The following is a 27,005-nucleotide window of genomic DNA, read 5'->3' on the forward strand; positions in this document are numbered from 1 at the left end:
ATCCATGATGAACATAGATGCAAAAATCCTCAAAAGACTAATAAAACCAAATTCAGTAGTACATTAAAAGGATTATCCATGTCGGGAGCAAGATGGCCGAATAGGAACAGCTCCAGCCTCCAGCTCCCAGAGCAAGCGACACAGAAGACGGGTGATTTCTGCATTTTCAACTGAGGTACCGGGTTCATCTCACTGGGGAGTGCCAGACAATCGGTGCTGGTCAGCTGGTGCAGCCCGACCAGCAAGAGCTGAAGCAGGGTGAGGCACTGCTTCACCTGGGAAGTGCAAGGGGGAAGGGAATCCCTTTTCCTAGCCAAGGGAAACTGAGACACACAACACCTGGAAAATCGGGGAACTCCCACCCTACTACTGTGCTTTACCAAGGGTCTTAGCAAACGGCATACCAGGAGATTACATCCCACACCTGGCCCGGAGGGTCCCATACCCACGGAGCCTCCCTCATTGCTAGCACAGCAGTCTGAGATCTAACTGAAGGTGGCAGTGAGGCTGGGGGAGGGGCATCCGCCATTGCTGAGGCTTAAATAGGTAAACAAAACCTCATAGAAGCTCGAACTTGGTGGAGACCACCACAGCTCAAGGAGGCCTGCCTGACTCTGTAGACTCTACCTCCGGGTGGAGTCTGACAGCTGTCTGACAGCTTTGAAGAGAGCAGTGGATCTCCCAGCACCGAGGTTGAGATCTGAGAACGGACAGACTGCCTGCTCAAGTGAGTCCCTGACCCCTGAGTAGCCTAACTGGGAGACATCCCCCACTAGGTGCAGACGGACACCACACACCTCACATGGCAGGGTACACCCCTGAGAGGAAGCTTCCGGAGCAAGTATCAGACAGCAGCACTCGCTGTTCAGCAATATTTATCTTCTGCAGCCTCTGCTGCTGATACCCAGGCAAACAGGGTCTGGAGTGGACCTCAAGCAATCTCCAACAGACCTACAGCTGAGAGTCCTGACTGTTAGAAGGAAAACTAACAGAAAGGACACCCACACCAAAACCCCATCAGCACATCACCAGCATCAAAGACTAAAGGCAGATAAAACCACAAAAATGGGGAAAAAGCAGTGCAGAAAAGCGGGAAATTCAAAAAATCAGAGTGCATCTCCCCCTCCAAAGGAACGCAGCTCATCGCCAGCAACGGATCAAAGCTGGACAGAGAATGACTTTGACAAGTTGAGAGGAGAAGGCTTCAGTCGATCAAACTTCTCAGAGCTAAAGAAGGAACTACGTAACCAGTGCAAAGAAACTAAAAATCTTGAAAAAAGAATGGAAGAATGGATAACTAGAATAATCAATGCAGAGAAGGCCATAAACGACCTGACAGAGATAAAAATCATGACACGAGAAATACATGACAAATGCACAAGCTTCAGTAACCGACTCAATCAGCTGGAAGAGTATCAATGATTGAAGATCAAATGAATGAAATGAAGTGAGAAGAGAAGTGTAGAGAAAAAAAAGGAAAAAGAAATGAACAAAGCCTCTAAGAAATATGAGATTATGTGAAAAGACCAAATCTAAGTCTGATTGGTGTGCCTGAAAGTGAGGGGGAAAATGGAACCAAGTTGGAAAACACTCTGCAGGATATCATCCAGGAGAACTTCCCCAACCAAGTAAGGCAGGCCAACATTCAAATTCAGGAAATACATACACCACAAAGATACTACTCGGGAAGAGCAACTCCAAGACACATAATTGCCAGATTCACCAAAGTTGAAATGAAGGAAAAAATGTTAAGGGCAGCCAGAGAGAAAGGTCAGGTTACCCACAAAGGGAAGCCCATCAGACTAACAGCAGATTTCTCGGCAGAAACTCTACAAGCCAGAAGACAGTGGGGGCCAATATTCAACATTCTTAAAGAAAAGAATTTTAAACCCAGAATTTCATATCCAGCCAAACTAAGTTTCATCAGTTAAGGAGAAATAAAACCCTTTGCAGACAAGCATATGCTTAGAGATTTTGTCACCACCAGGCCTGCCCTACAAGAGATCCTGAAGGAAGCACTAAACATGGAAAGGAACAATCGGTACCAGCCATTGCAAAAACATGCCAAAATGTAAAGACCATCAATGCTAGGAAGAAACTGCATTAACTAATGAGCAAAATAACCAGCTAATATCACAATGACAGGATCAAGTTCACACATAACAATATTAACCTTAAATGTAAATGGACTAAATGGTCCAATTAAAAGACACAGACTGGCAAATTGGATAAAGAGTCAAGACCCATCAGTTTGCTGTATTCAGAAGACCCATCTCACATGCAGAGACACACATAGGCTCAAAATAAAGGGATGGAGGAAGATCTACCAAGCAAACGGAAAACAAAACAAAACAAAAAAGCAGGGGTTGCAATCCTAGTATCTGAAAAAACAGACTTTAAACCATCAAAGATCAAAAGAGACAAGGCCATTACATAATGATAAAGGGATCAATTCAACAGGAAGAGCTAACTATCCTAAATATTTATGCACCCAATACAGGAGCACCCAGATTCATAAAGCATGTCCTTAGAGACTTACAAAGAGACTTAGACTCCCACACAATAATAATGGGAGACTTTAACACCCCACTGTCAACATTAGACAGATCAACGAGACAGAAAGTTAACAATGATATCCAGGAATTGAACTCAACTCTGTACCAAGCGAACCTAATAGACATCTACAGAACTCTCCACCCCAAATCAACAGAATATACATTCTTCTCAGCACCACATCACACTTATTCCAAAATTGACCACATAGTTGGAAGTAAAGCACTCCTCAGCAAATGTACAAGAACAGAAATTATAACAAACTGTCTCTCAGACCACAGTGCAATCAAACTAGAACTCAGGACTAAGAAAATCAATCAAAACCGCTCAACTACATGGAAATTGAAAAACCTGCTCCTGAATGACTACTGGGTACATAATGAAATGAAGGCAGAAATAAAGATGTTCTTTGAAACCAAAGAGAACAAAGACACAACATACCAGAATCTCTGGGACACATTTAAAGCAGTGTGTAGAGGGAAATTTATAGCATTAAATGCCCACAAGAGAAAGCTGGAAAGATCTAAAATTGACACCCTAACATCACAATTAAAAGAACTAGAGAAGCAAGAGCAAACATGTTCAAAAGCTAGCAGAAGGCAAGAAATAACTAAGATCAGAGCAGACCTGAAGGAGTTAAGAGACACAAAAAACCCTCCAAAAAATCAATGAATCCAGGAGCTGTTTTTTTGAAAAGATCAACAAAATTGATAGACCGCTAGCAAGACTAATAAAGAAGAAAAGAGAGAAGAATCAAATAGACATAATAAACAATGATAAAGGGGATATCACCACTGACCCCACAGAAATACAAACTACCATCAGAGAATACTATAAATGGCTCTACGCAAATAAACTAGAAAACTTAGAAGAAATGGATAATTTCCTGGACACATACACCCTCCAAGACTAAACCAGGAAGAAGTTGAATCCCTGAGTAGACCAATAGCAGGCTTTGAAATTGAGGCAATAATTAATAGCCTACCAACCAAAAAAAGTCCAGGACCAGATGGACAAACAGCCGAATTCTACCGGAGGTACAAGGAGGAGCTGGTACCATTCCTTCTGAAACTATTCCAATCAATGGAAAAAGAGGGAATCCTCCTTAACTCATTTTATGAGGCCAACATCATCCTGATACCAAAGCCTGGCAGAGACACAACAAAAAAAGAGAATTTTAGACCAATATCCCTGATGAACATCGATGCAAAAATCCTCAATAAAATACAGGCAAACCGAATCCAGCAGCACATCAAAAAGCTTATCCACCATGATCAAGTGGGCTTCATCCCTGGGATGCAAGGCTGGTTCAACATATGCAAATCAATAAATATAATCCAGCATATAAACAGAACCAAAGACAAAAACCACATGATTATCTCAATAGATGCAGAAAAGGCCTTTGACAAAATTCAACAGCCCTTCATGCTAAAAACTCTCAATAAATTCGGTATTGATGGAACATATCTCAAAATCATAAGAGCTATTTATGACAAACCCACAGCCAATATCATACTGAATGGGCAAAAACTGGAAGCATTCCCTTTGAAAACTGGCACAGGACACGGATGCCCTCTCTCACCACTTGTATTCAACATAGTGTTGGAAGTTCTGGCTAGGGCAATCAGGCAAGAGAAAGAAATCAAGGGTATTCAGTTAGGAAAAGAAGAAGTCAATTGTCCCTGTTTGCAGATGACATGATTGTATATTTAGAAAACCCCATCATCTCAGCCCCAAAATCTCCTTAAGCTGATAAGCAACTTCACAAAGTCTCAGGATACAAAATTAATGTGCAAAAATCACAAGCATTCTTATACACCAGTAAGAGACAAACAGAGAGCCAAATCATGAATGAAATTCCATTCATAATTGCTTCAAAGAGAATAAAATACCTAGGAATCCAACTTACAAGGGATGTAAAGGACCTCTTCAAGGAGAACTACAAACCGCTGCACAGTGAAATAAAAGAGGACACAATCAAATGCAAGAACATACCATGCTCATGGATAGGAAGAATCAATATCGTGAAAATGGTCATACTGCCCAAGGTAATTTATAGATTCAATGCCATCCCCATTAAGTTACCAATGACTTTCTTCACAGAATTGGAAAAAACTGCTTTAAAGTTCATATGGAACCAAAAAAGGACCCACATTGTCAAGACAATCCTAAGCCAAAAGAACAAAGCTGGTGGCATCATGCTACCTGACTTCAAACTATACTACAAGGCTACAGTAACCAAAACAGCATGGTATTGTTACCAAAACAGAGATAGGCCAATGGAACAGAACAGAGCCCTCAGAAATAATACCACACATCCACAGCCATCTGATCTTTGACAAACCTGACAAAAACAAGAAATGGGGAAAGGATTTCCTATTTAATAAATGGTGCTGGGAAAATTGGCTAGCCATAAGTAGAAAGCTGAAACCGGATCCTTTCCTTACTCCTTATATGAAAATTAATTCAAGATGGATTAGAGACTTAAATGTTAGACCTAATACCATAAAAACCCTAGAAAAAACCTAGGTAATACCATGCAGGACATAGGCATGGGCAAGGACTTCATGACTAAAACACCAAAAGCAATGGCAACAAAAGCCAAAATTGACAAATGGGATCTCATTAAACTAAAGAGCTTCTGCACAGCAAAAGAAACTACCATCAGAGTGAACAGGCAACCTACAGAATGGGAGAAAATTTTTGCAATCTACTCATCTGACAAAGGGCTAATATCCAGAACCTACAAAGTACTCAAACAAATTTATGAGAGAAATACAAACTACCCCATCAAAAAGTGGGCAAAGAATATGAACAGACATTTCTCAAAAGAAGACATGCATACAGCCAACAGATACATGAAAAAATGCTCGTCATCACTGGCCATCAGAGAAATGCAAATCAAAACCACAATGAGATACCATCTCACACCAGTTAGAATGGCAATCATTAAAAAGTCAGGAAACAACAGGTGCTGGAGAGGATGTGGAGAAATAGGAACACTTTTACACTGTTGGTGGGATGGTAAACTGGTTCAACCATTGTGGAAAACAGTGTGGTGATTCCTCAAGGATCTAGAACTAGAAATACCATTTGACTCAGCCATCCCATTACTGGGAATATACCCAAAGGATTATAAATCATGCTGCTATAAAGACACATGCACACGTATGTTTGTTGCGGCACTACTCACAATAGCAAAGACTTGGAATCAACCCAAATGTACATCAGTGACAGACTGGATTAAGAAAATGTGGCACATATACACCATGGAATACTATGCAGCCATAAAAAAGGATGAGTTTGTGTCCTTTGTAGGGACATGGTTGCAGCTGGAAACCATCATTCTCAGGAAACTATTGCAAGAAGAGAAAACCAAATACCACACGTTCTCACTCATAGGTGGGAATTGAACAATGAGATTAGTTGGACTCTGGAAGGGTAACATCACAGACTATTATGGGGAGGGGGGAGGGGGGTAGGGATGGCATTGGGAGTTATACCTGATGTAAATGACGAGTTGATGGGTGCTGATGAGTTGATGGGTGCAGCATACCAACATGACACAAGTATACATATGTAACAAACCTGCACATTGTGCACATGTACCCTGGAACTTAAAGTATAATTTAAAAAAAGAAGGGATTATTCATCATGATCAAGGGGGGATTTATCCCTAAGATAATTTCATGTATGATTCAACATGCACAAATCAATAAATGTGATATTCCATATTAACAGAATGAAAGACAAAAACTATAAGGTGATCTTAATAAATACAGATGAAGCATTTGACAAAAATTGAATACCTTTTCATAAAAAATTCTCAACAGCTTAGGTAGGTATAGAAGGAAGGTACTTCAACACAATAAAGGGCCAAGTATGATACATCACAGCTAACATCATACTCAGTGGTCCAAAGCTGAAAGCTATTCCTCTATGATCAGGAACCAGACAAGGATACCCACTCTCACTACTTCTTTTCAACATAGAACTGGAAGTCCTAGCCAAAGCAATTAGGCAAGGAAAGAAAGAAAAGGCATCAGAATAGGAAAAGAAGAATTGAAATTGTCTATTTGCTGATGACATGATCTTATTAATAGAGACCCTAAAGATGCCACCAAAAGACTGTTAGAACTGATCAATGAATGCAATAAAGTTGTAAGATACAAACTCAATATACAAAAATTAGTCACATTTCTATAAGCCAACAATGAACTACCTGAAAAAGAAAGAAAGAAAACAATTCCATTTACAATACTGCTAAAAAAGACCATTAAAAGAGTACTTAAGATGAAATATAACCAAAAGGTGAAAATTCTGTATATTGAAAACTATAAAACATTGAGGAGGGGGCGGAGCAAGATGGCTGAATAGGAACAGCTCCAGTCTCCAACTCCGAGCGTGAGCGACAGAGAAGACTGGTGAGTTCTGCATTTTCAACTGAGGTACTGGGTTCATCTCACTAGGGAGTGCCGGACAATTGGTGCTGGTCAGCTGCTGCATCCCGACCAGCGAGAGCTGAAGCAGGGCGAGGCATCGCCTCACCTGGGAAGCGCAAGGGGAAAGGGAATCCCTTTTCCTAGGCAGGGGAACTGAGACACACAACACCTGGAAAATCGGGTAACTCCCACCCCAATACTGCACTTTAAGCAAACAGGCACACGAGGAGATTATATCCCACACCTGGCCGAGAGGGTCCCACGCCCACGGAGCCTCCCTCATTGCTAGCACAGCAGTCTGCGATCTCGCGGCAAGGCAGCAGTGAGGCTGGGGGAGGGGCACCCGCCATTGCTGAGGCTTAAGTAGGTAAACAAAGCCACTGGGAAGCTTGAAGTGGGTGGAGCTCACAGCAGCTCAAGAAAACCTGCCTGTCTCTGTAGACTCCACCTCTGGGGACAGGGCAAAGTAAACAACAACAAAAGCAGCGAAACCTCTGCAGATGCAAACGACTCTGTCTGACAGCTTTGAAGAGAGCAGTGGATCTCCCAACACGGAGGTTGAGATCTGAGAAGGGACAGACTGCCTGCTCATGTGGGTCCCTGACCCCTGAGTAGCCTAACTGGGAGACATCCCCCACTAGGGGCAGTCTGACACCCCACACCTCACAGGGTGGAGTACACCCCTGAGAGGAAGCCTCCAAAACAAGAATCAGACAGGTACACTCGCTGTTCAGCAATATTCTATCTTCTGCAGCCTCTGCTGCTGACACCCAGGCAAACAGGGTCTGGAGTGGACCTCAAGCAATCTCCAGCAGACCTACAGCTGAGGGTCCTGACTGTTAGAAGGAAAACTATCAAACAGGAAGGACACCTACACCAAAACCCCATCAGTACATCACCATCATCATCAAAGACCAGAGACAGATAAAACCACAAAGATGGGGAAAAAGCAGGGCAGAAAAGCTGGAAATTCAAAAAATAAGAGCACATCTCCCCCGGCAAAGGAGCGCAGCTCATCGCCAGCAACGGATCAAAGCTTGACGGAGAATGAGTTTGACGAGATGAGAGAAGAAGGCTTCAGTCCATCAAACTTCTCAGAGCTAAAGGAGGAATTATGTACCCAGCGCAAAGAAACTAAAAATCTTGAAAAAAAAGTGGAAGAATTGATGGCTAGAGTAATTAATGCAGAGAAGGTCATAAATGAAATGAAAGAGATGAAAACCATGACACGAGAAATACGTGACAAATGCACAGGCTTCAGTAACTGACTCGATCAACTGGAAGAAAGAGTATCAGCGATTGAGGATCAAATGAACGAAATGAAGTGAGAAGAGAAACCAAAAGAAAAAAGAAGAAAAAGAAATGAACAAAGCCTACAAGAAGTATGGGATTATGTAAAAAGACAAAATCTACGTCTGATTGGGGTGGCTGAAAGTGAGGGGGAAAATGGAACCAAGTTGGAAAACACGCTGCAGGATATCATCCAGGAGAACTTCCCCAACCTAGTAGGGCAGGCCAACATTCAAATCCAGGAAATACAGAGAATGCCACAAAGATACTCCTCGAGAAGAGCAACTCCAAGAGACATAATTGCCAGATTCACCAAAGTTGAAATGAAGGAAAAAATCTTAAGGGCAGCCAGAGAGAAAGGTCAGGTTACCCACAAAGGGAAGCCCATCAGACTAACAGCAGATCTCTCGGCAGAAAGTCTACAAGCCAGAAGACAGTGGGGGCCAATATTCAACATTCTTAAAGAAAAGAATTTTAAACCCAGAATTTCATATCCAGCCAAACTAAGTTTCATTAGTGAAGGAGAAATAAAATCCTTTACAGATAAGCAAATGCTTAGAGATTTTATCACCACCAGGCCTGCCTTACAAGAGACCCTGAAGAAAGCACTCAACATGGAAAGGAACAACCGGTACCAGCCATTGCAAAAACATGTCAAAATGTAAAGACCATTTAGGCTAGGAAGAAACTGCATCAACTAATGAGCAAAATAACCAGTTAATATCATAATGGCAGGATCAAGTTCACACATAACAATATTAACCTTAAATGTAAATGGACTAAATGCTCCAATTAAAAGACACAGACTGGTAAACTGGATAAAGAGTCAAGACCCATCAGTCTGCTGTATTCAGGAGACCCATCTCACACGCAGAGACATACATAGGCTCAAAATAAAGGGATGGAGGAAGATTTACCAAGCAAATGGAGAACAAAAAAAAGCAGGGGTTGCAATACTAGTCTCTGATAAATCACACTTTAAACCATCAAAGATCAAAAGAGACAAAGAAGGCCATTACATAATGGTAAAAGGATCAATTCAACAGGAAGAGCTAACTATCCTAAATATATATGCACCCATTACAGGAGCACCCAGATTCATAAAGCACGTCCTTAGAGACTTACAAAGAGACTTAGACTCCCATACAAAAATAATGGGAGACTTGAACACCCCACTGTCAACATTAGACAGATCAATGAGACAGAAAGTTAACAAGGATATCCAGGAATTGAACTCATCTCTGCAGCAAGCAGACCTAATAGACATCTATAGACTCTCCACCCCAAATCAACAGAATATACATTCTTCTCAGCACCACATCGCACTTATTCCAAAATTGACCACATAATTGGAAGTAAAGCACTCCTCAGCAAATGTACAAGAACAGAAATTATAACAAACTGTCTCTCAGACCACAGTGCAATCAAACTAGAACTCAGGACTAAGAAACTCAATCAAAACCGCTCAACTACATGGAAACTGAACAACCTGCTCCTTAATGAGTACTGGGTACATAATGAAATGAAGGCAGAAATAAAGATGTTCTTTGAAACCAATGAGAACAAAGATACAACTTACCAGAATCTCTGGGACACATTTAAAGCAGTGTGTAGAGGGAAATTTATAGCACTAAATGCCCACAAGAGAAAGCTGGAAAGATCTAAAACTGACACTCTAACATCACAATTAAAAGAACTAGAGAAGCAAGAGCAAACACATTCAAAAGCTAGCAGAAGGCAAGAAATAACTAAGATCAGGGCAGAACTGAAGGAGATAGAGACACAAAAAACCCTCCAAAAAATCAATGAATCCAGGAGTTGGTTTTTTGAAAAGATCAACAAAATTGACAGACCGCTAGCAAGACTAATAAAGAAGAAAAGAGAGAAGAATCAAATAGACGCAATAAAAAATGATGAAGGGGATATCACCACCGACCCCACAGAAATACAAACTACCATCAGAGAATACTATAAACACCTCTACGCAAATAAACTAGAAAATCTAGAAGAAATGGATAATTTCCTGGACACTTACACTCTTCCAAGACTAAACCAGGAAGAAATTGAATCCCTGAATAGACCAATAACAGGCTCTGAAATTGAGACAATAATTACTAGCCTACCAACCAAAAAAAGTCCAGGACCAGATGGATTCACAGCCGAATTCTACCAGAGGTACAAGGAGGAGCTGGTACCATTCCTTCTGAAACTATTCCAATCAATAGAAAAAGAGGGAATCCTCCCTAACTCATTTTATGAGGCCAACATCATCCTGATACCAAAGCCTGGCAGAGACACAACAAAAAAAGAGAATTTAGACCAATATCCCTGATGAACATCGATGCAAAAATCCTCAATAAAATACTGGCAAACCGGATTCAGCAGCACATCAAAAATCTTATCCACCATGATCAAGTGGGCTTCATCCCTGGGATGCAAGGCTGCTTCAACATTCGCAAATCAATAAACATAATCCAGCATATAAACAGAACCAAAGACAAGAACCACATGATTATCTCAATAGATGCAGAAAAGGCTTTTGACAAAATTCAACAGCCCTTCATGCTAAAAACTCTCAATAAATTCGGTATTGATGGAACGTACCTCAAAATCATAAGAGCTATTTATGACAAACCCACAGCCAATATCATACTGAATGGGCAAAAACTGGAAAAATTCCCTTTGAAAACTGGCACAAGACAGGGATGCCCTCTCTCACCACTCCTATTCAACATAGTGTTGGAAGTTCTGGCTAGGGCAATCAGGCAAGAGAAAGAAATCAAGGGTATTCAGTTAGGAAAAGAAGAAGTCAAATTGTCCGTTTGCAGATGACATGATTGTATATTTAGAAAACCCCATTGTCTCAGCCCAAAATCTCCTTAAGCTGACAGGAAACTTCAGCAAAGTCTCAGGATACAAAATTAATGTGCAAAAATCACAAGCATTCGTCTACACCAATAACAGACAAATAGAGAGCGAAATCATGAATGAACTTCCATTCACAATTGCTTCAAAGAGAATAAAATACCTAGGAATCCAACTGACAAGGGATGTAAAGGACCTCTTCAAGGAGAACTACAAACCACTGCTCAGTGAAATAAAAGAGGACACAAACAAATGGAAGAACATACCATGCTCATGGATAGGAAGAATCAATATTGTGAAAATGGTCATACTGCCCAAGGTTATTTATAGATTCAATGGCATCCCCATCAAGCTACCAGTGAGTTTCTTCACAGAATTGGAAAAAACTGCTTTAAAGTTCATATGGAACCAAAAAAGAGCCCGCATCTCCAAGACAATCCTAAGTCAAAAGAACAAAGCTGGAGGCATCATGCTACCTGACTTCAAACTATACTACAAGGCTACAGTAACCAAAACAGCACGGTACTGGTACCAAAACAGAGATCTAGACCAATGGAACAGAACAGAGTCCTCAGAAATAATACCACACATCTATAGCCATCTGGTCTTTGACAAACCTGACAAAAACAAGAAATGGGGAAAGGATTCCCTATTTAATAAATGGTGCTGGGAAAATTGGCTAGCCATAAGTAGAAAGCTGAAACTGGATCCTTTCCCTACTCCTAATACGAAAATTAATTCAAGATGGGTTAGAGACTTAAATGTTAGACCTAATACCATAAAAACCCTAGAGGAAAACCTAGGTAGTACCATTCAGGACATAGGCATGGGCAAAGACTTCATGTCTAAAACACCAAAAGCAACAGCAGCAAAAGCCAAAATTGACAAATGGGATCTAATTAAACTAAAGAGCTTCTGCACAGCAAAACAAACTACCATCAGAGTGAACAGGTAACCTAGAGAATGGGAGAAAATTTTTGCAATCTACTCATCTGACAAAGGGCTAATATCCAGAACCTACAAAGAACTCAAACAAATTTACAAGAAAAAAACAAACAACCCCATCAAAAAGTGGGCAAAGGATATGAACAGACATTTCTCAAAAGAAGCAATGCATACAGCCAACAGACATATGAAAAAATGCTCATCATCACTGGCCATCAGAGAAATGCAAATCAAAACCACAATGAGATACCATCTCATACCAGTTAGAATGGCAATCATTAAAAAGTCAGGAAACAACAGGTGCTGGAGAGGATGTGGAGAAATAGGAACACTTTTACACTGTTGGTGGGATTGTAAACTAGTTCAACCATTATGGAAAACAGTATGGCGATTCCTCAAGGATCTAGAACTAGATGTACCATATGACCCAGCCATCCCATTACTGGGTATATACCCAAAGGATTATAAATCATGCTGCTATAAAGTCACATGCACACGTATGTTTATTGCGGCACTAGTCACAATAGCAAAGACTTGGAATCAACCCAAATGTCCATCAGTGACAGACTGGATTAAGAAAATGTGGCACATATACACCATGGAATACTATGCAGCCATAAAAAAGGATGAGTTTGTGTCCTTTGTAGGGACATGGATGCAGCTGGAAACCATCATTCTTAGTAAACTATCACAAGAACAGAAAACCAAACGCCCCATGTTCTCACTCATAGGTGGGAACTGAACAATGAGATCACTTGGACTCGGGAAGGGGAACATCACACACCGGGGCCTATCATGGGGAGGGGGGATGGGCAAGGGATTGCATTGGGAGTTATACCTGATGTAAATGATGAGTTGATGGGTGCTGGCGAGTTGATGTGTGCAGCACAGCAACATGGCACAAGTATACATATGTAACAAACCTGCACGTTATGCACATGTACCCTAGAACTTATAGTAAAAAAAAAATTGAGGAAATAAATTTAACAAAACACAAATAAGTGGAAAGATATCCTGTGTTCATGGATTGAAAGAATTAGTATTGTTAAAATGTCCATACTTCCCAAAGTGAGCTCCAGATTCAATGCAATCTCTACCAAAATTCCAACATATTTTTCATTTTGCCAGTGGAACAACAAAAGATCCTGAATAGCTAAAGCAATCTTGAGGGGAAAAAATAAAAAATAAAAGAAGCTTTTGGCATCACACTACCTGATTTCAAAATATACTACAAAGCTATAGTAATCAAAACAACATGGCATTGGCATAATAACCAACACACTGACCAATGAAACTGGATAGAGGTCCCAGAAATAAACCCATACACTTACAATCAATTGCTTTGGCTATTCTGCAGTCCTGTGTTCATTGCAGGATTATTCACGACAGACAAGATATGGGCTCACCCTGTGTTCAGTGACTGAATGGATTTTTTTTTTTTTTTGAGATGGAGTCTTGCTCTGTTGCCCAGGCTGGAGTGCAATGGTGCAATCTTGGCTCACTGCAACCTCCACCTCCTGGGTTCAAGTGATTCTCCTGCCTCAGCCTCCCTAGTAGCTGGGATTACAGGTGCCCGCCACCACGCCCAGTTAATCTTTTGTATTTTTAGTGGAGACAGGGTTTAGCCATGTTGGCCAGGCTGGTCTCAAACTCCTGACCTCAGGTGATCCACCTGCCTCTGCCTCCTAAAGTGCTGGGATTACAGGCGTGAAACACTGTGCCCAGCCTGAATGGATTTTTAAAATGTGGGGTGTGTGTGTGTGTGTGTGTGTGTGTGTGTGTGTATATATATATATATAGAATGGAATACTATTCAGTCTTTTCCAAGAAGGAAATCCTGTCATTTAAGTGGATTTTTAAAAATGTGGTGCATATATATACATATTCCATTATATATACAATGAAATACTATTCAGTGTCTAAAAAGAAGGAAATTCTGTCATTTGTAACAACATGGATGAACCTGAAGGACATTATGCTAGTGAAATAAGCCAGGCACAGAAAGACAAATACTACCTTATATGTGGATTCTAAACAAGTCTAACTCATAGAAGCAGAGAGTAGACTAGTGGTTGCCAGGGGCTACAGGTGAGGTGGGAAGGAATGGGGAGATGTTGGTCAAAGGGTACAAAATTTCAGTTAGACAGGCGGAATAAGAATTTGACATTTATTGCACAACATGGTGACCATAGTTAATAATGTGTTGGATATTTCAAAATTCCTAAAAAAATAGATTTTAATTGTTCTCACTAAAAAACCTTAAGTATGTGAGGTAATGGTATGCTAATTACATGATATAATCATTCCTCAATATGTATACACATCAAAACATCACATTGTACTCCATAAATACATACAATTATCATTTGTCAATTAAAAATAAAAGTTTAAACCGAAAAAATAAAAGATAAATCAGGAAAAAAAGGATTGTCTTCTTATCTCCTCTTTTGAATTATTCCACATTGTTACATAACAGATTTGCTTTTTTTTGTAAAAATAGGCACCTTTATATATTAAAGCACACTTTTAAAAATCAGACAGATCAAATTTAGAAGTTAATATATACAACCTTGATTTTTTAGTTTCACTATACAATAGGGTATCTCCTAAAATTGAACCATGTTTTATGTCAAATGCTCCTGGACCCTCTAACTTTTCAAGCATTTGATTAATGGCAGCAGTTTTCCCAACACCAGATTCTCCTAAGGGAAAAAATACATAAGGTTAGATATATATGCAAGAAAATGATACATGTTAACACATTAAAATGAACCAATAACATTCTCCCTCAATTGAAAATTACATAAAAAGTGTGTTTTTGTTCTTGCTTTTTAAAAAAATGTGGTTGAGTGGTTAAATGAGGAAGCTAATATAAAACCTTCTCAAATTGTTTGAATTATTTACATTTCTTGCAAAAGAATAGACTGAGTTAATTATTATTTTTATCTAATGTTCACACTAATCCTTTTGTACAGAACTACAACATGAAACATAATTCATTAAAAATTTCTGCCAACACAATTTGAGGAAGAAATTTGATGATAAACTTTTTGTTGAATCAGAGTAGGGACTGTAAAGATTTTACAATTCATTAAGTATTAAAGTAAAGATAAGTATTTTCTTAGACAAAATTAGAGGCAAGGTATGTGTTATCTGAGAGTTACATTGCCTGAATTCTTTGAATACGGAACTGGGAAAATGATACTATTGCCTCTGGTGCTATGCAACACAAGTTAGAGAATTAGAGAATTGGAAAAGGTAATTGATGGGTTGGCATATGCATTAAAAGAGAGTAGGAGCTGTATTGAATTACTCTTTTGATAATGGTAAAAGATAGAAAAATCTTCATATTGGATTGGGGAATCCCATTGAGTGTGTACATGTAAGTATACCAATCAATGTTACCAATAAGAACCTCAGCCCACAGGCTACAGAGGCCAAACATATATTATTAATACAATAGCTCTACTTCTGGCATTTCTCCTGCAGGTAATGAAAAGATGAAAAAGATTTATAATGTCCTATTTTGGAAAATATGTGGAAAAATGGGTGCTCATACACTGCTGGTAAGAATATAAATTAATATAGTAACCAGAACTTTTCAGGGTATATATTTTTCCCACTTACAAAATAAGATAGTTAGACCAAATATCTGTAAACCTTTTTCTAACTCTGAAATTCTCCTTCTATTAAATATTTGTAATACCTGTGAGAAGTACAGGGCAGGAATTCTTTAAAAGAAGGCTCATGAGAAAAGAAAGGCATGTTGTGTCTCTGGTAGCAGTATAATTAATGCATTCTCCACATTCTGTTATCTTCAAGAAGTTTTCGCCAGATCTTTGAAGATTAGTTAGTAATGAAGTTCCTAAGTTAAAATTTTAAAAAAAGTTTCAAATGACCTAGAAAGCACTATTCACCTAATCTTTTTTTTAAAAAATCGTTAGAATTATTTTTATTTTCATTAATTGTACATATGAAAAGTACATGGCTGGCTGGATGCGGTGGCTCACGCCTGTAATCCCAACACTTTGGGAGGCCAAGGCGGGCGGATCACGAGGTCAGGAGAAACCCCGGGGGTCAGGTGAAACCCCGTCTCTACTAAAAATACAAAAAATTAGACGGGCGAGGTGGCGGGTGCCTGTAGTCCCAGCTACTCGGGAGGCTGAGGCAGGTGAATGGCCTGAGCCCAGGAGGCGGAGCTTGCAGTGAGCCGAGATTGTGCCACTGCACTCCAGCCTGGGCGACAGAGTGAGACTCTGTCTCAAAAAAAAAAAAAAAAAAAGAGAAAGAAAGAAAGGAAGAAAGAAAAGTACATGGCTATGCAGAAATAAAATATGTTAAGATTTGTTTCAGGAAAATGTAATCATGTCACAATATAGTCAATCATAAAAATTCATTAGTTCATTACTCTTAAAAGTCTTCTTATTCTGAGAAAACTCCATTGATTATGTCCAGGAGTTCCAAAATATCATATGTATTGAAGAAACAGTCATTTCCACTAAGTTAAAGTCATTCTGCAAGTCACTTTCATCACCACTTTCATCACCACAGAGGACACTAGAGGCAATTTTAGCTGCTCGACAGAAATTCATGGATTTCCACATTATGGCAGTTTTCCAGTGGTGGATGCCCTAACCCTGGAGAGGTCAAAGCAGTGACACAGTCTATGGTGGACTGGATATATTCACCTAATCTTTCAGGTCCTCAAAACATAATAATTTCTGGAAAAGTCTGCACATTACAAAACAATTTAAACATACACAAATAAGCCAAAATTTTACAAGTGCCTGGGGATCTCTGCTGATCTCATAAATTATCCCTCACTCATACTCTTTCTGACTTTTTGATGTGGACAGTTATTGCTATCAACTTTCCTCTGAAAATGCATTAGTTGTGTCCCAGAGATTCTGTCTCTACCTATTTTTTTTTTTTTTAATAGCAAATGGGCTCCTTTACTTTGATTTGTAAAGGCCCTTTATATATTAAGGAAATTAGCTCTTGTACTTTGCTTGGTGTTTTATGTAAGTACTCTATTATATTTGACTGAGCTATTCTGTCCTCATTATTTCCTGGCTACTGTTACTCTCTTACTTAACATTTCTGTATGGAATTTGGAATCAGCTTCTTTAGTCCTCACCACACCTATAGTGTGGTATGTTTATTGGAATTATCTTTACTTCATGGATTAATTTAGGAAGAATTAACCCGTTTAGGATGATAACTTTTGTCCAAGAACATGGCATGCTTTTTTATTTCTATGTCTCAGGAATGTTTCCAAGTTTACTTCATATCGATTTTGCATTTTTCTCATTAAACTTAGTTTTCTGTATTTCATCTTCTAAAAAATTTTGCTTTTGCCATTTTATTTTTTTTTATGCTTTTAAAATTTTCTTATTTATTTTATTTATTTATTTATTTATTTTCTTACCCAATCTTGCTGCAGTTGAGCCCAAATCCATCCCACAGAAGCAATGCCAATCTTGTAATGTTCACTTCAGGCTGTCTACCTTACTCCAGCAGCCACTGCGGTAACTTCTGGATGACCAACACATGCGCACTAATTCCCTCTGTTTTTGACACTTTAAATAAGATCTTTTCTTTAATTGTTTACCTTGTAACTGGTTGTTGTTTGTATATATGTGGAATCATTATTTTTATATATTGTTTTGTAATTAGACTAAAACTAAATTCTCTCATTGCTTATAGTAGTTTTAAGTTGATCCTTTGGTTTTCCAGATATTTTATTATAACTTCTGCAAATAATTAAAATTTAACCACTTATTTTCCAAATTTCTATCTCTAATTCCTCTTTTTCATTGCATTGGCTCGTATATACAAAACAACATTGAGTTAAAAATTGGATTTTAATGGTAATGCTTCAAGTATTTCCCCTTAAGTAGACTCTGCTGTTGTTATCAAACTTTTAACTTCTGTTGTATTTTTCATTTCTAGAAGGTCTCCTTGGTTCTTTTTCAAATTGTGTCAGTTTTTAATAGTTTCTCATGCATTTCTGGTATTTTCTATCTTTCTTTTTAATTCTTTAAAAATGGCAAGCGTGGCTGTCTGAGAATATATACCTTTATTCTAGTCATCCAAGTCTCATTAATTTGTGGCTGCAATCTTGTTTCTGCTAATTATCTTTAAAGGGGCATTACATTTGAAAATATTATTTGTAGGAATAATATAAATTGTAGTATAATAGTTCCACTCTATAGAAAGTATGTTCATTGGCTTCTAACTGGATGCTGGGAGACTACTCAGGGATTCCCTTAATCCCAATTCAAGACTGGAGGTTCCTTAGATGTAGGATAACATATCTGGCCTCCGATTATGGGTACCTGGATATGTAAGGGCTGGTTTAATCCAGTTCACCTTCACATAGAGAGTCTAGCTCTTCATTAACCCAGATTAAATTATATGTGTATGTGTATGTGAGAAAGAGTGGAAGGAAGGAAGCTTTGATTTCTGTCATCCTTAATCCTTGAATAGCAAACCTAATGGCACAATGACTTGATTGATTCAATCAAAATCTCATGTAATTCTTTAAATGGATATTGTAGCCTCAATAATTTCTATAAAGGACAATTTTCAGCACTCCTAGTTGTGGATTGAACATTACTACAAAATTCACATTTAAACTCCTCAAACATTAGTAGAAATCAAAATAAAACACACAAATCTTAATCTGCAAGCAAATGTTTCCTTCCAATAACTACCACCCCATGATAGCAAGAAAGAGAATTCTGTGTCATGGTCTGTCACGTCAGTACTCAATACTGGTATTTATATATCAACATCTTATAAACCCTTAGAGTACAGATTCCAGAAGAGAGAGTCTGAATTTTTTCCCCTTTCAGTTAGTTCCCAGTGCAAACAACTACACCAAAAGATCTTGTCTAAACATAGTTCTGACCACTTTATTCTGTGTTTTCTATACTCAGTAGTCGTTACCACGAGGCCATTTGAATTGATAGGTTTGGGTGGGTAGGCAATACCTCAATTTGCCCTTTGTTGTTAAGTTGGCTACCTAGTAGACAGCATCCAATGTGAGGCTCTGGAGAAAAACAGGTCCACAGTCTTCCTTTTGATGTTTGGGGGATAGAAACAGTTAACATTTTTGAAACTATGAGAGCCCAGTATGCCGGACTCTCAGTTTTAGATTGTAGGCTTCAGGTAGAGAGAGTCTCCCTTGCCGGAGCTCTATTATCTTTCATTTTTGCTTAAAAACGAGTTAGCTTTTATCTAAATTCATCCCTCTCTTATTGAAATTCAGTAAAAGTGACAAAAAGTAGCCAATTCACACCAACGTTTTGATCTTCCAGCCATTTTCCCTAGAGTTAAAGCACATGGTCTGTCTCCCAGATATCACAGCTAACAATGTTGCCAATTTTTTGGCCATGGCAGATAAAGGATTACCTGTATTCATCTGCAACACTGTGTCTTCATTGCCCAGCATCTGACTTTTAAGTCAATGTCAGGTATTTCAGGATTTTTTATGTGATTGTGTCATTTATAGCTACTGAAATGTGTATATATATATATATATATATTTTATTATACTTTAAGTTCTAGGGTACATGTGAACAACATGCAGGTTTGTTACATATGTATACATGTGCCATGTTGGTGTGCTGCACCCATTAACTCATCATTTGCATTAGGTATATCTCCTAATGCTATCCTTCCCCCCTACCCCCTCCCCACAATAGGACCCAGTGTGTGATGCTCCCCTTCCTGTATCCAAGTGATCTCATTGTTCAATTCGCACCTATGAGTGAGAACATGCAGTATTCGGTTTTCTGTTCTTGCGATAGTTTCCTGAGAAGGATAGTTTCCAGCTGCATCTATGTCCCTACAAAGAACATGAACTCATCCTTTTTTATGGCTGCATAGTATTCCATGGTGTTTATGTGCCACATTTTCTTAATCCAGTCTGTTACTGATGGACATTTGGGTTGATTCCAAGTCTTTGCTATTGTGACTAGTGCCGCAATAAACATATGTGTGCATGTGTCTTTATAGCGGCATGACTTATAATCCTTTGGGTATATACCCAGTAATGGGATGGCTGAGTCAAATGGTATTTCTAGTTCTAGATCCTTGAGGAATCGCCACACTGTTTTCCACAATGGTTGACCTAGTTTACAGTTCCACCAACAGTGTAAAACTGTTCCTATTTCTCCACATCCTCTCCAGCACCTGTTGTTTCCTGATTTTTTAATGATTGCCATTCTTACTGGTGTGAGATGGTATCTCATTGTGGTTTTGATTTGCATTTCTCTGATGGCTAGTGATGATGAGCATTTTTTCATGTATCTGTTGGCTGTATGAATGTCTTCTTTTGAGAAATGTCTGTTCATATTCTTTGCCCACTTTTTGATGGGGTTGTTTGTTTTTTTCTTGTAAATTTGTTTGAGTTCTTTGTAGGTTCTGGATATTAGCCCTTTGTCAGATGAGTAGATTGCAAAAATTTTCTCCCATTCCGTAGGTTGCCTGTTCACTCTGATGGTAGTTTCTTTTGCTGTGCAGAAGCTCGTTAGTTTAATTAGATCCCATTTATCAATTTTGGCTTTTGTTGCCGTTGCTTTTGGTGTTTTAGACATGAAGTCCTTGCCCATGCCTATGTCCTGCATGGTATTACCTAGGTTTTCTTCTAGGGTTTTTGTGGTTTTAGGTCTAATATTTAAGTCTCTAATCCATCTTGAACTAATTTTCTTATAAGGAGTAAGGAAAGGATCCAGTTTCAGCTTTCTACTTATGGCTAGCCATTTTCCCAGCACCATTTATTAAATAGGGAATCCTTTCCCCATTTCTTGTTTTTGTCAGGTTTGTCAAAGATCAGATGGCTGTAGATGTGTGGTATTATTTCTGAGGGCTCTGTTCTGTTCCATTGGTCTGTATCTCAGTTTTGGTACCAGTACCATGCTGTTTTGGTTACTGTAGCCTTGTAGTGTAGTTTGAAGTCAGGTAGCGTGATGCCTCCAGCTTTGTTCTTTTGGCTTAGGATTTTCCTGGCAATGTGGGGTCTTTTTGGTTCCATATGAACTTTAAAGCAGTTTTTTTCCAATTCTGTGAAGATAGTCATTGGTAGCTTAATGGGGATGGCATTGAATCTATAAATTACCTTGGGCAGTATAGCCATTTTCACAATATTGATTCTTCCTATACATGAGCATGGAATGTTCTTCCATTTGATCGTGTCCTCTTTTATTTCACTGAGCAGTGGTTTGTAGTTCCCCTTGAAGAGGTCCTTTACATCCCTTGTAAGTTGGATTCCTAGGTATTTTATTCTCTTTGGAGCTATTGTGAATGGCAGTTCATTCGTGATTGTCTCTCTGTTTGTCTGTTACTGGTGTATAAGAATGCTTGTGATATTCGCACATTGATTTTTGTATCCTGAGACTTTGCTGAAGTTGCTTATCAGCTTAAGGAGATTCGGGGCTGAGACAATGGGGTTTTCTAAACATACAATCATGTAATCTGTAAACAGGGACAATTTGACTTCTTCTTTTCCTAACTGAATACCCTTTATTTCTTTCTCTTGCCTGATTGCCCTACCCAGAACTTCCAACACTATATTGAACAGGAGTGGTGAGAGAGGGCACCCCGGCTTGTGCCAGTTTTCAAAGGGAATGCTTCCAGTTTTTGCCCATTCAGTATGATATTGGCTGTGGGTTTGTCATAAATAGCCCTTATTATTTTGAGATATGTTCCATCAATACCGAATTTATTGAGCGTTTTTAGCATGAAGGGCTGTTGAATTTTGTCAAAGGCCTTTTCTGCATCTATTGAGATAATCATGTGGTTTTTTGTCTTTGGTTCTGTTTATATGCTGGGTTATGTTTATTGATTTGCGTATGTTGAAGCAGCCTTGCATCCCAGGGATGAAGCCCACTTGATCATGGTGGATAAGCTTTTTGATGTGCTGCTGGAATCAGTTTGCCAGTATTTTATTGAGGATTTTTGCATCGATGTTCATCAGGGATATTGGTCTAAAATTCTCTTTTATGGTTGTATCCTTGTCAGGCTTTGGTATCAGGATGATGTTGGCCTCGTAAAATGAGTTAGGGAGGATTCCCTCTTTTTCTATTGATTGGAATAGTTTCAGAAGGAATGGTACCAACTCCTCCTTGTACCTCCGGTAGAGTTTGGCTGTGAATCCGTCTGGTCCTGGACTTTTTTTGGTTGGTAGGCTATTAATTATTGCCTCAATTTCAGAGCCTGCTATTGGTCTATTCAGGGATTCAGCTTCTTCCTGGTTTAGTCTTGAGAGAGTGTAAGTGTCCAGGAAATTATCCATTTCTTCTAGGTTTTCTAGTTTATTTGGGTAGAGGTGTTTATAGTATTCTCTGATGGTAGTTTGTAGTTCTGTGGGGTTGGTGATGATATCCCCTTTATCATTTTTTATTGCATCTATTTGATTCTTCTCTCTTTTCTTCTTTATTAGTCTTGCTAGCAGTCTATCAATTTTGTTGATCTTTTAAAAAAAACCAGCTCCTGGATTCATTGATTTTTTGGAGGGTTTTTTTGTGTCTCTATCTCCTTCAGTTTTGCTCTGATCTTAGTTATTTCTTGCCTTCTGCTAGCTTTTGAATGTGTTTGCTCTTGCTTCTCTAGTTCTTTTAATTGTGATGTTAGGGTGTCAATTTTAGATCTTTCCAATGTGGGCATTTAGTGCTATAAATTTCCCTCTACACACTGCTTTAAATGTGTCCCAGAGATTCTGGTATGTTGTATCTTTGTTCTCATTGGTTTCAAAGAACATCTTTATTTCTGCCTTCATTTCATTATGTACCCAGTACTCATTAAGGAGCAGGTTGTTCAGTTTCCATGTAGTTGAGCGGTTTTGATTGAGTTTCTTAGTCCTGAGTTGTAGTTTAATTGCACTGTGGTCTGAGAGACAGTTTGTTATAATTTCTGTTCTTTTACATTTGCTGAGGAGTGCTTTACTTCCAACTATGTGGTCAATTTTGGAATACGTGTGATGTGGTGCTGAGAAGAATGTATATTCTGTTGATTTGGGGTGGAGAGTTCTAATAGTTCTCTATTAGAACCTAATAGAGATGTCTATTAGGTTCACTTGGGGCAGAGTTGAGTTCAATTCCTGGATATCCTTGCCAACTTTCTGTCTCACTGATCTGTCTAATGTTGACAGTGGGGTGTTCAAGTCTCCCATTATTATTGTATGGGAGTCTAAGTCTCTTTGTAAGCCTCTAAGGACTTGCTTTGTGAATCTGGGTGCTCCTGTATTGGGTGCATATATATTTAGGATAGTTAACTCTTGCTGATGAATTGATCCCTTTACCATTGTGTAATGGCCTTCTTTGTCTCTTTTGATCTTTGATGGTTTAAAGTCTGTTTTATCAGATACTAGGATTGCAACCCCTGCTTTTTTTTGTTTTCCATTTGCTTGGTAGATCTTCCTCCATCCCTTTATTTTGAGCCTATGTGTGTCTCTGCATGTGAGATGAGTCTCCTGAATACAGCAAACTGATGGGTCTTAACTCTTTATCCAATTTGCCAGTCTGTGTCTTTTAATTGGACCATTTAGTCCATTTACATTTAAGGTTAATATTGTTATGTGTGAACTTGATCCTGTCATTGTGATATTAGCTGGTTATTTTGCTCACTAGTTGATGCAGTTTCTTTCTAGCAACAGTAGACTTTACATTTGACATGTTTTTGCAATGGCTGGTACTCGTTGTTCCTTTCCATGTTTAGTGCTTCCTTCAGGATCTCTTTTAGGGCAGGCCTGGTGGTGACAAAATCTCTAAGCATATGCTTGTCTGTAAAGGATTTCATTTCTCCTTCACTGATGAAACTTAGTTTGTCTGGATATGAAATTCTGGGTTGAAAATTCTTTTCTTAAAGAATGTTGAATATTGGGCCCCACTCTCTTCTTGCTTGTAGAGTTTCTGCCAAGAGATCTGCTGTTAGTCTGATGGGCTTCCCTTTGTGGGTAACCTGACCTTTCTCTCTGGCTGCCCTTAACATTTTTTCCTTCATTTCAACTTTGGTGAATATGACAATTATGTGTCTTGGAGTTGCTCTTCTCGAGGAGTATCTTTGTGGTGTTCTCTGTATTTCCTGAATTTGAATGTTGGCCTGCCTTATTAGGTTGGAGAAGTTCTTCTGGATGATATCCTGCAGAGTGTTTTCCAACTTGGTTCCATTTTCCCCATCACTTTCAGGCACACCAAATCAGACGTAGATTTGGATTTTTTCACATAGTTCCATACTTCTTGGAGGCTTTGTTCATTTCTTTTTACTCTCTTTTCTCTACACTTGTCTTCTCGCTTCATTTCATTCATTTGATCTTCATTGACACTCTTTCTTCCAGTTGATTGAGTTGGTTACTGAAGCCTGTGCATTTGTCACATATTTCTCGTGTTATGGTTTTTATCTCTATCAGTTCTTTTGAGGTCTTCTCTGCATTGATTATTCTAGTTATCCTTCCATCCATTCTTTTTTCAAGGTTTTTAGTTTCTTTGTGCTGGTTACATAGTTCCTCTTTAGCTCTGAGAAGTTTGATCGATTGAAGCCTTCTCCTCTCAACTCGTCAAAGTCATTCTCTGTCCAGCTTTGATCCGTTGCTGGTGATGAGCTGCGTTCCTTTGGAGGGGGAGATGCACTCTGATTTTTTGTATTTCCAGCTTTTCTGCACTGCTTTTTCCTCATCTTTTTGGTTTTATCTGCCTTTGGTTTTTGATGATGGTGATGTACTGATGGGGTTTTGGTGTGGGTGTCCTTTCTATTTGTTAGTTTTCCTTCTAACAGTCAGAACCCTCAGCTGTAGGTCTGTTGGAGTTTGCTAGAGGTCCACTCCAGACCCTGTTTGCCTGGGTATCAGCAGTGGAGGCTGCAGAATATAGAATATTGCTGCACGGTGAGTGTTGTTGTCTGATTCTTGCTCTGGAAGCTTCGTCTCAGGGGTGTACCCCACTGTGTGAGGTGTGAGGTGTCGGTCTGCACCTAGTGGGGGATGTCTCCCAGTTAGGCTACTCAGGGGTCAGGGACTCACTTGAGCAGGCAGTCTGTCCGTTCTCAGATCTCAACCTCGGTGCTGGGAGATCCACTGCTCTCTTCAAAGCTGTCAGACAGGAGCATTTACCTCTACCGAGATTTCTGCTGCTTTTTGTTTAGGTATGCCCTGTCCCCAGAGCTGAAATGTATATTAATTATGATACAAGTTCTGTCTGCTTTAACAAATATCCAAATATAACCTTAGCTTTTAAAGGTGGAATTTGATTCTTCTCTTACGTAACAGCCCATGGTCTATATGTCAGCTCCACAGTGTTAGGAATCCAGGATTCTTTTATCTTTTTTTCCTGCCATCCTTAACCTGCACTTTCCATATCTAGGTTCTTGGTGGTTGCTTTAGGTCTCACCACCACATCTCAGGAGCAAGAAGGGGGAGAAAAAATTGGATAATATGTGTACATTCCTTTCTTTTGATTGTACAATCTGGAATTTGCATGATTTACCTCTAGTCACATCCTGCTGTCTACAACCTGGTCACATAACCACACCTCTCTACAAGGGAGGTTTAGCCGAATGATGAAGTGGCTAGATGAATCTTCCAATGATAGAGAAACAGGAAAGAATAGAGATGGGAGTGACAAGCAGCAGTGAATGCCACACAGGGTATTGATGCAAGAGGTAACATTAATATTTAACTTTTTCATCATTTTCCTTTATATTTTCCTACCTTGCTATTAAAGAAAGAACCACTTACATGTTTCTCTATAATCCCACACAACAAACAGTTAGGTAAGCACATTAGAAAATAGATTGATTAATATGTCTGGAATGAATAAAGAAATTAATGAATGTTGGGTGACCTTCAAAACACATCTTCTGATAATAATACATTAGGATTACTCTTTATAAGTAAAGAAGTATAAGAAAAAAAATCCTACTCAACCAGAAAAGGAGACTTTTGAAGCACATCAAGGATGTGCAAACAATTTATCATATTGCGGTTTACCATTAAAAAAATTACATGGTGACATTTAAATTCTTGTTACACGTTTGGGTTTGAAAGCCAGGGAATGTTTTGGCTACTTTTAAGCTCTTTGCCTGCAATTAAAGTAAGTGGCAACCAGAGGAAGTAATGTTTTAGATTTGGAGAAAACAGCTCTGGTTTCCCATGTGAGTGGTATACAAAGATGTGGAGTCACATGCTAATGATATTCAGTTATACTTTTCTATATAGTGGTAAAAAGCTAAGGCTCTGAGTCAGTATCAGCACTAACATATGAAATACAATTCACAGCTTGTAAACAAATATGATTGCCCATGAATATTTATTGTAACAAAATATTGAATAAAATAGTCTTGGCATTTCCAACGAAAATAAATGTAGAGTTAAAACTCTCTGGATGCTTTAGCATTCTGATAGCTCTGGTTGTTTGCTGTCAAAAGTTCTTATAACCAACTCTGAAATTCTTTTATGAGAGAAATCTACTTCAAAGAAATTCTATTTGTATTTATTAAATTTCTAATATTTGCAAGAACTCTAAAGAGGCTTGATTATTAGATTCCTGCCTCTGCTTCAAATGTCTACCAAGCTGTAAAAGTGCAACAAGTTTCTTTTTTTCTGACATCTGTAGATGCAGAAGATTGGGAATAAAAACAATTTAGCATATATGTATATTTGTGAAACTATGACTATTCTTTTCTAATTAGCATTTTCATTTATAATGAAGTGTAAGTTTTCACATAAATGTTTTTCACATTTTACAAGTAGTCCTTTCCATTTTCTTGTCTCAATAATTACAGCTAATTGAAAAATAGTGCTCCTAGGAAGACTTTCAGTGTGCTACAGTTTTGCAATGTGCATTTGATTCAATAAAATATATTCTAAATTTCTCAGAAAGTAATATTCAAAGGTTATGTTTTTAAAGATGT

The 27,005-nt window shown here is 38.7% G+C and overlaps 1 protein-coding gene across 7 annotated transcripts in view; it reads right to left on the reverse strand.

Moving 5' to 3' along the window:
* The window catches only part of DNAH14 (dynein axonemal heavy chain 14), a 506,458-nt gene that overhangs the window by 155,762 nt on the left and 323,691 nt on the right, over positions 1–27,005 (reverse strand). For 5 of the 7 annotated variants that reach the window (XM_050760305.1, XM_050760207.1, XM_050760198.1 and 2 more), the window contains 2 exons: positions 15,802–15,960; positions 14,665–14,797 (listed from right to left, as the gene is read on the reverse strand). The exons of the other annotated variants lie outside the window; for them this stretch is intronic. In XM_050760305.1, coding sequence (XP_050616262.1) covers positions 14,665–14,797; positions 15,802–15,960 — 292 coding nt within the window. The remainder of the gene's footprint in view (positions 1–14,664; positions 14,798–15,801; positions 15,961–27,005) is intronic. 7 annotated transcript variants of the gene reach the window in all.

This window comes from Macaca thibetana, chromosome 1, assembly GCF_024542745.1.
Source record: "Macaca thibetana thibetana isolate TM-01 chromosome 1, ASM2454274v1, whole genome shotgun sequence".
Lineage (NCBI taxonomy): Eukaryota > Metazoa > Chordata > Mammalia > Primates > Cercopithecidae > Macaca > Macaca thibetana.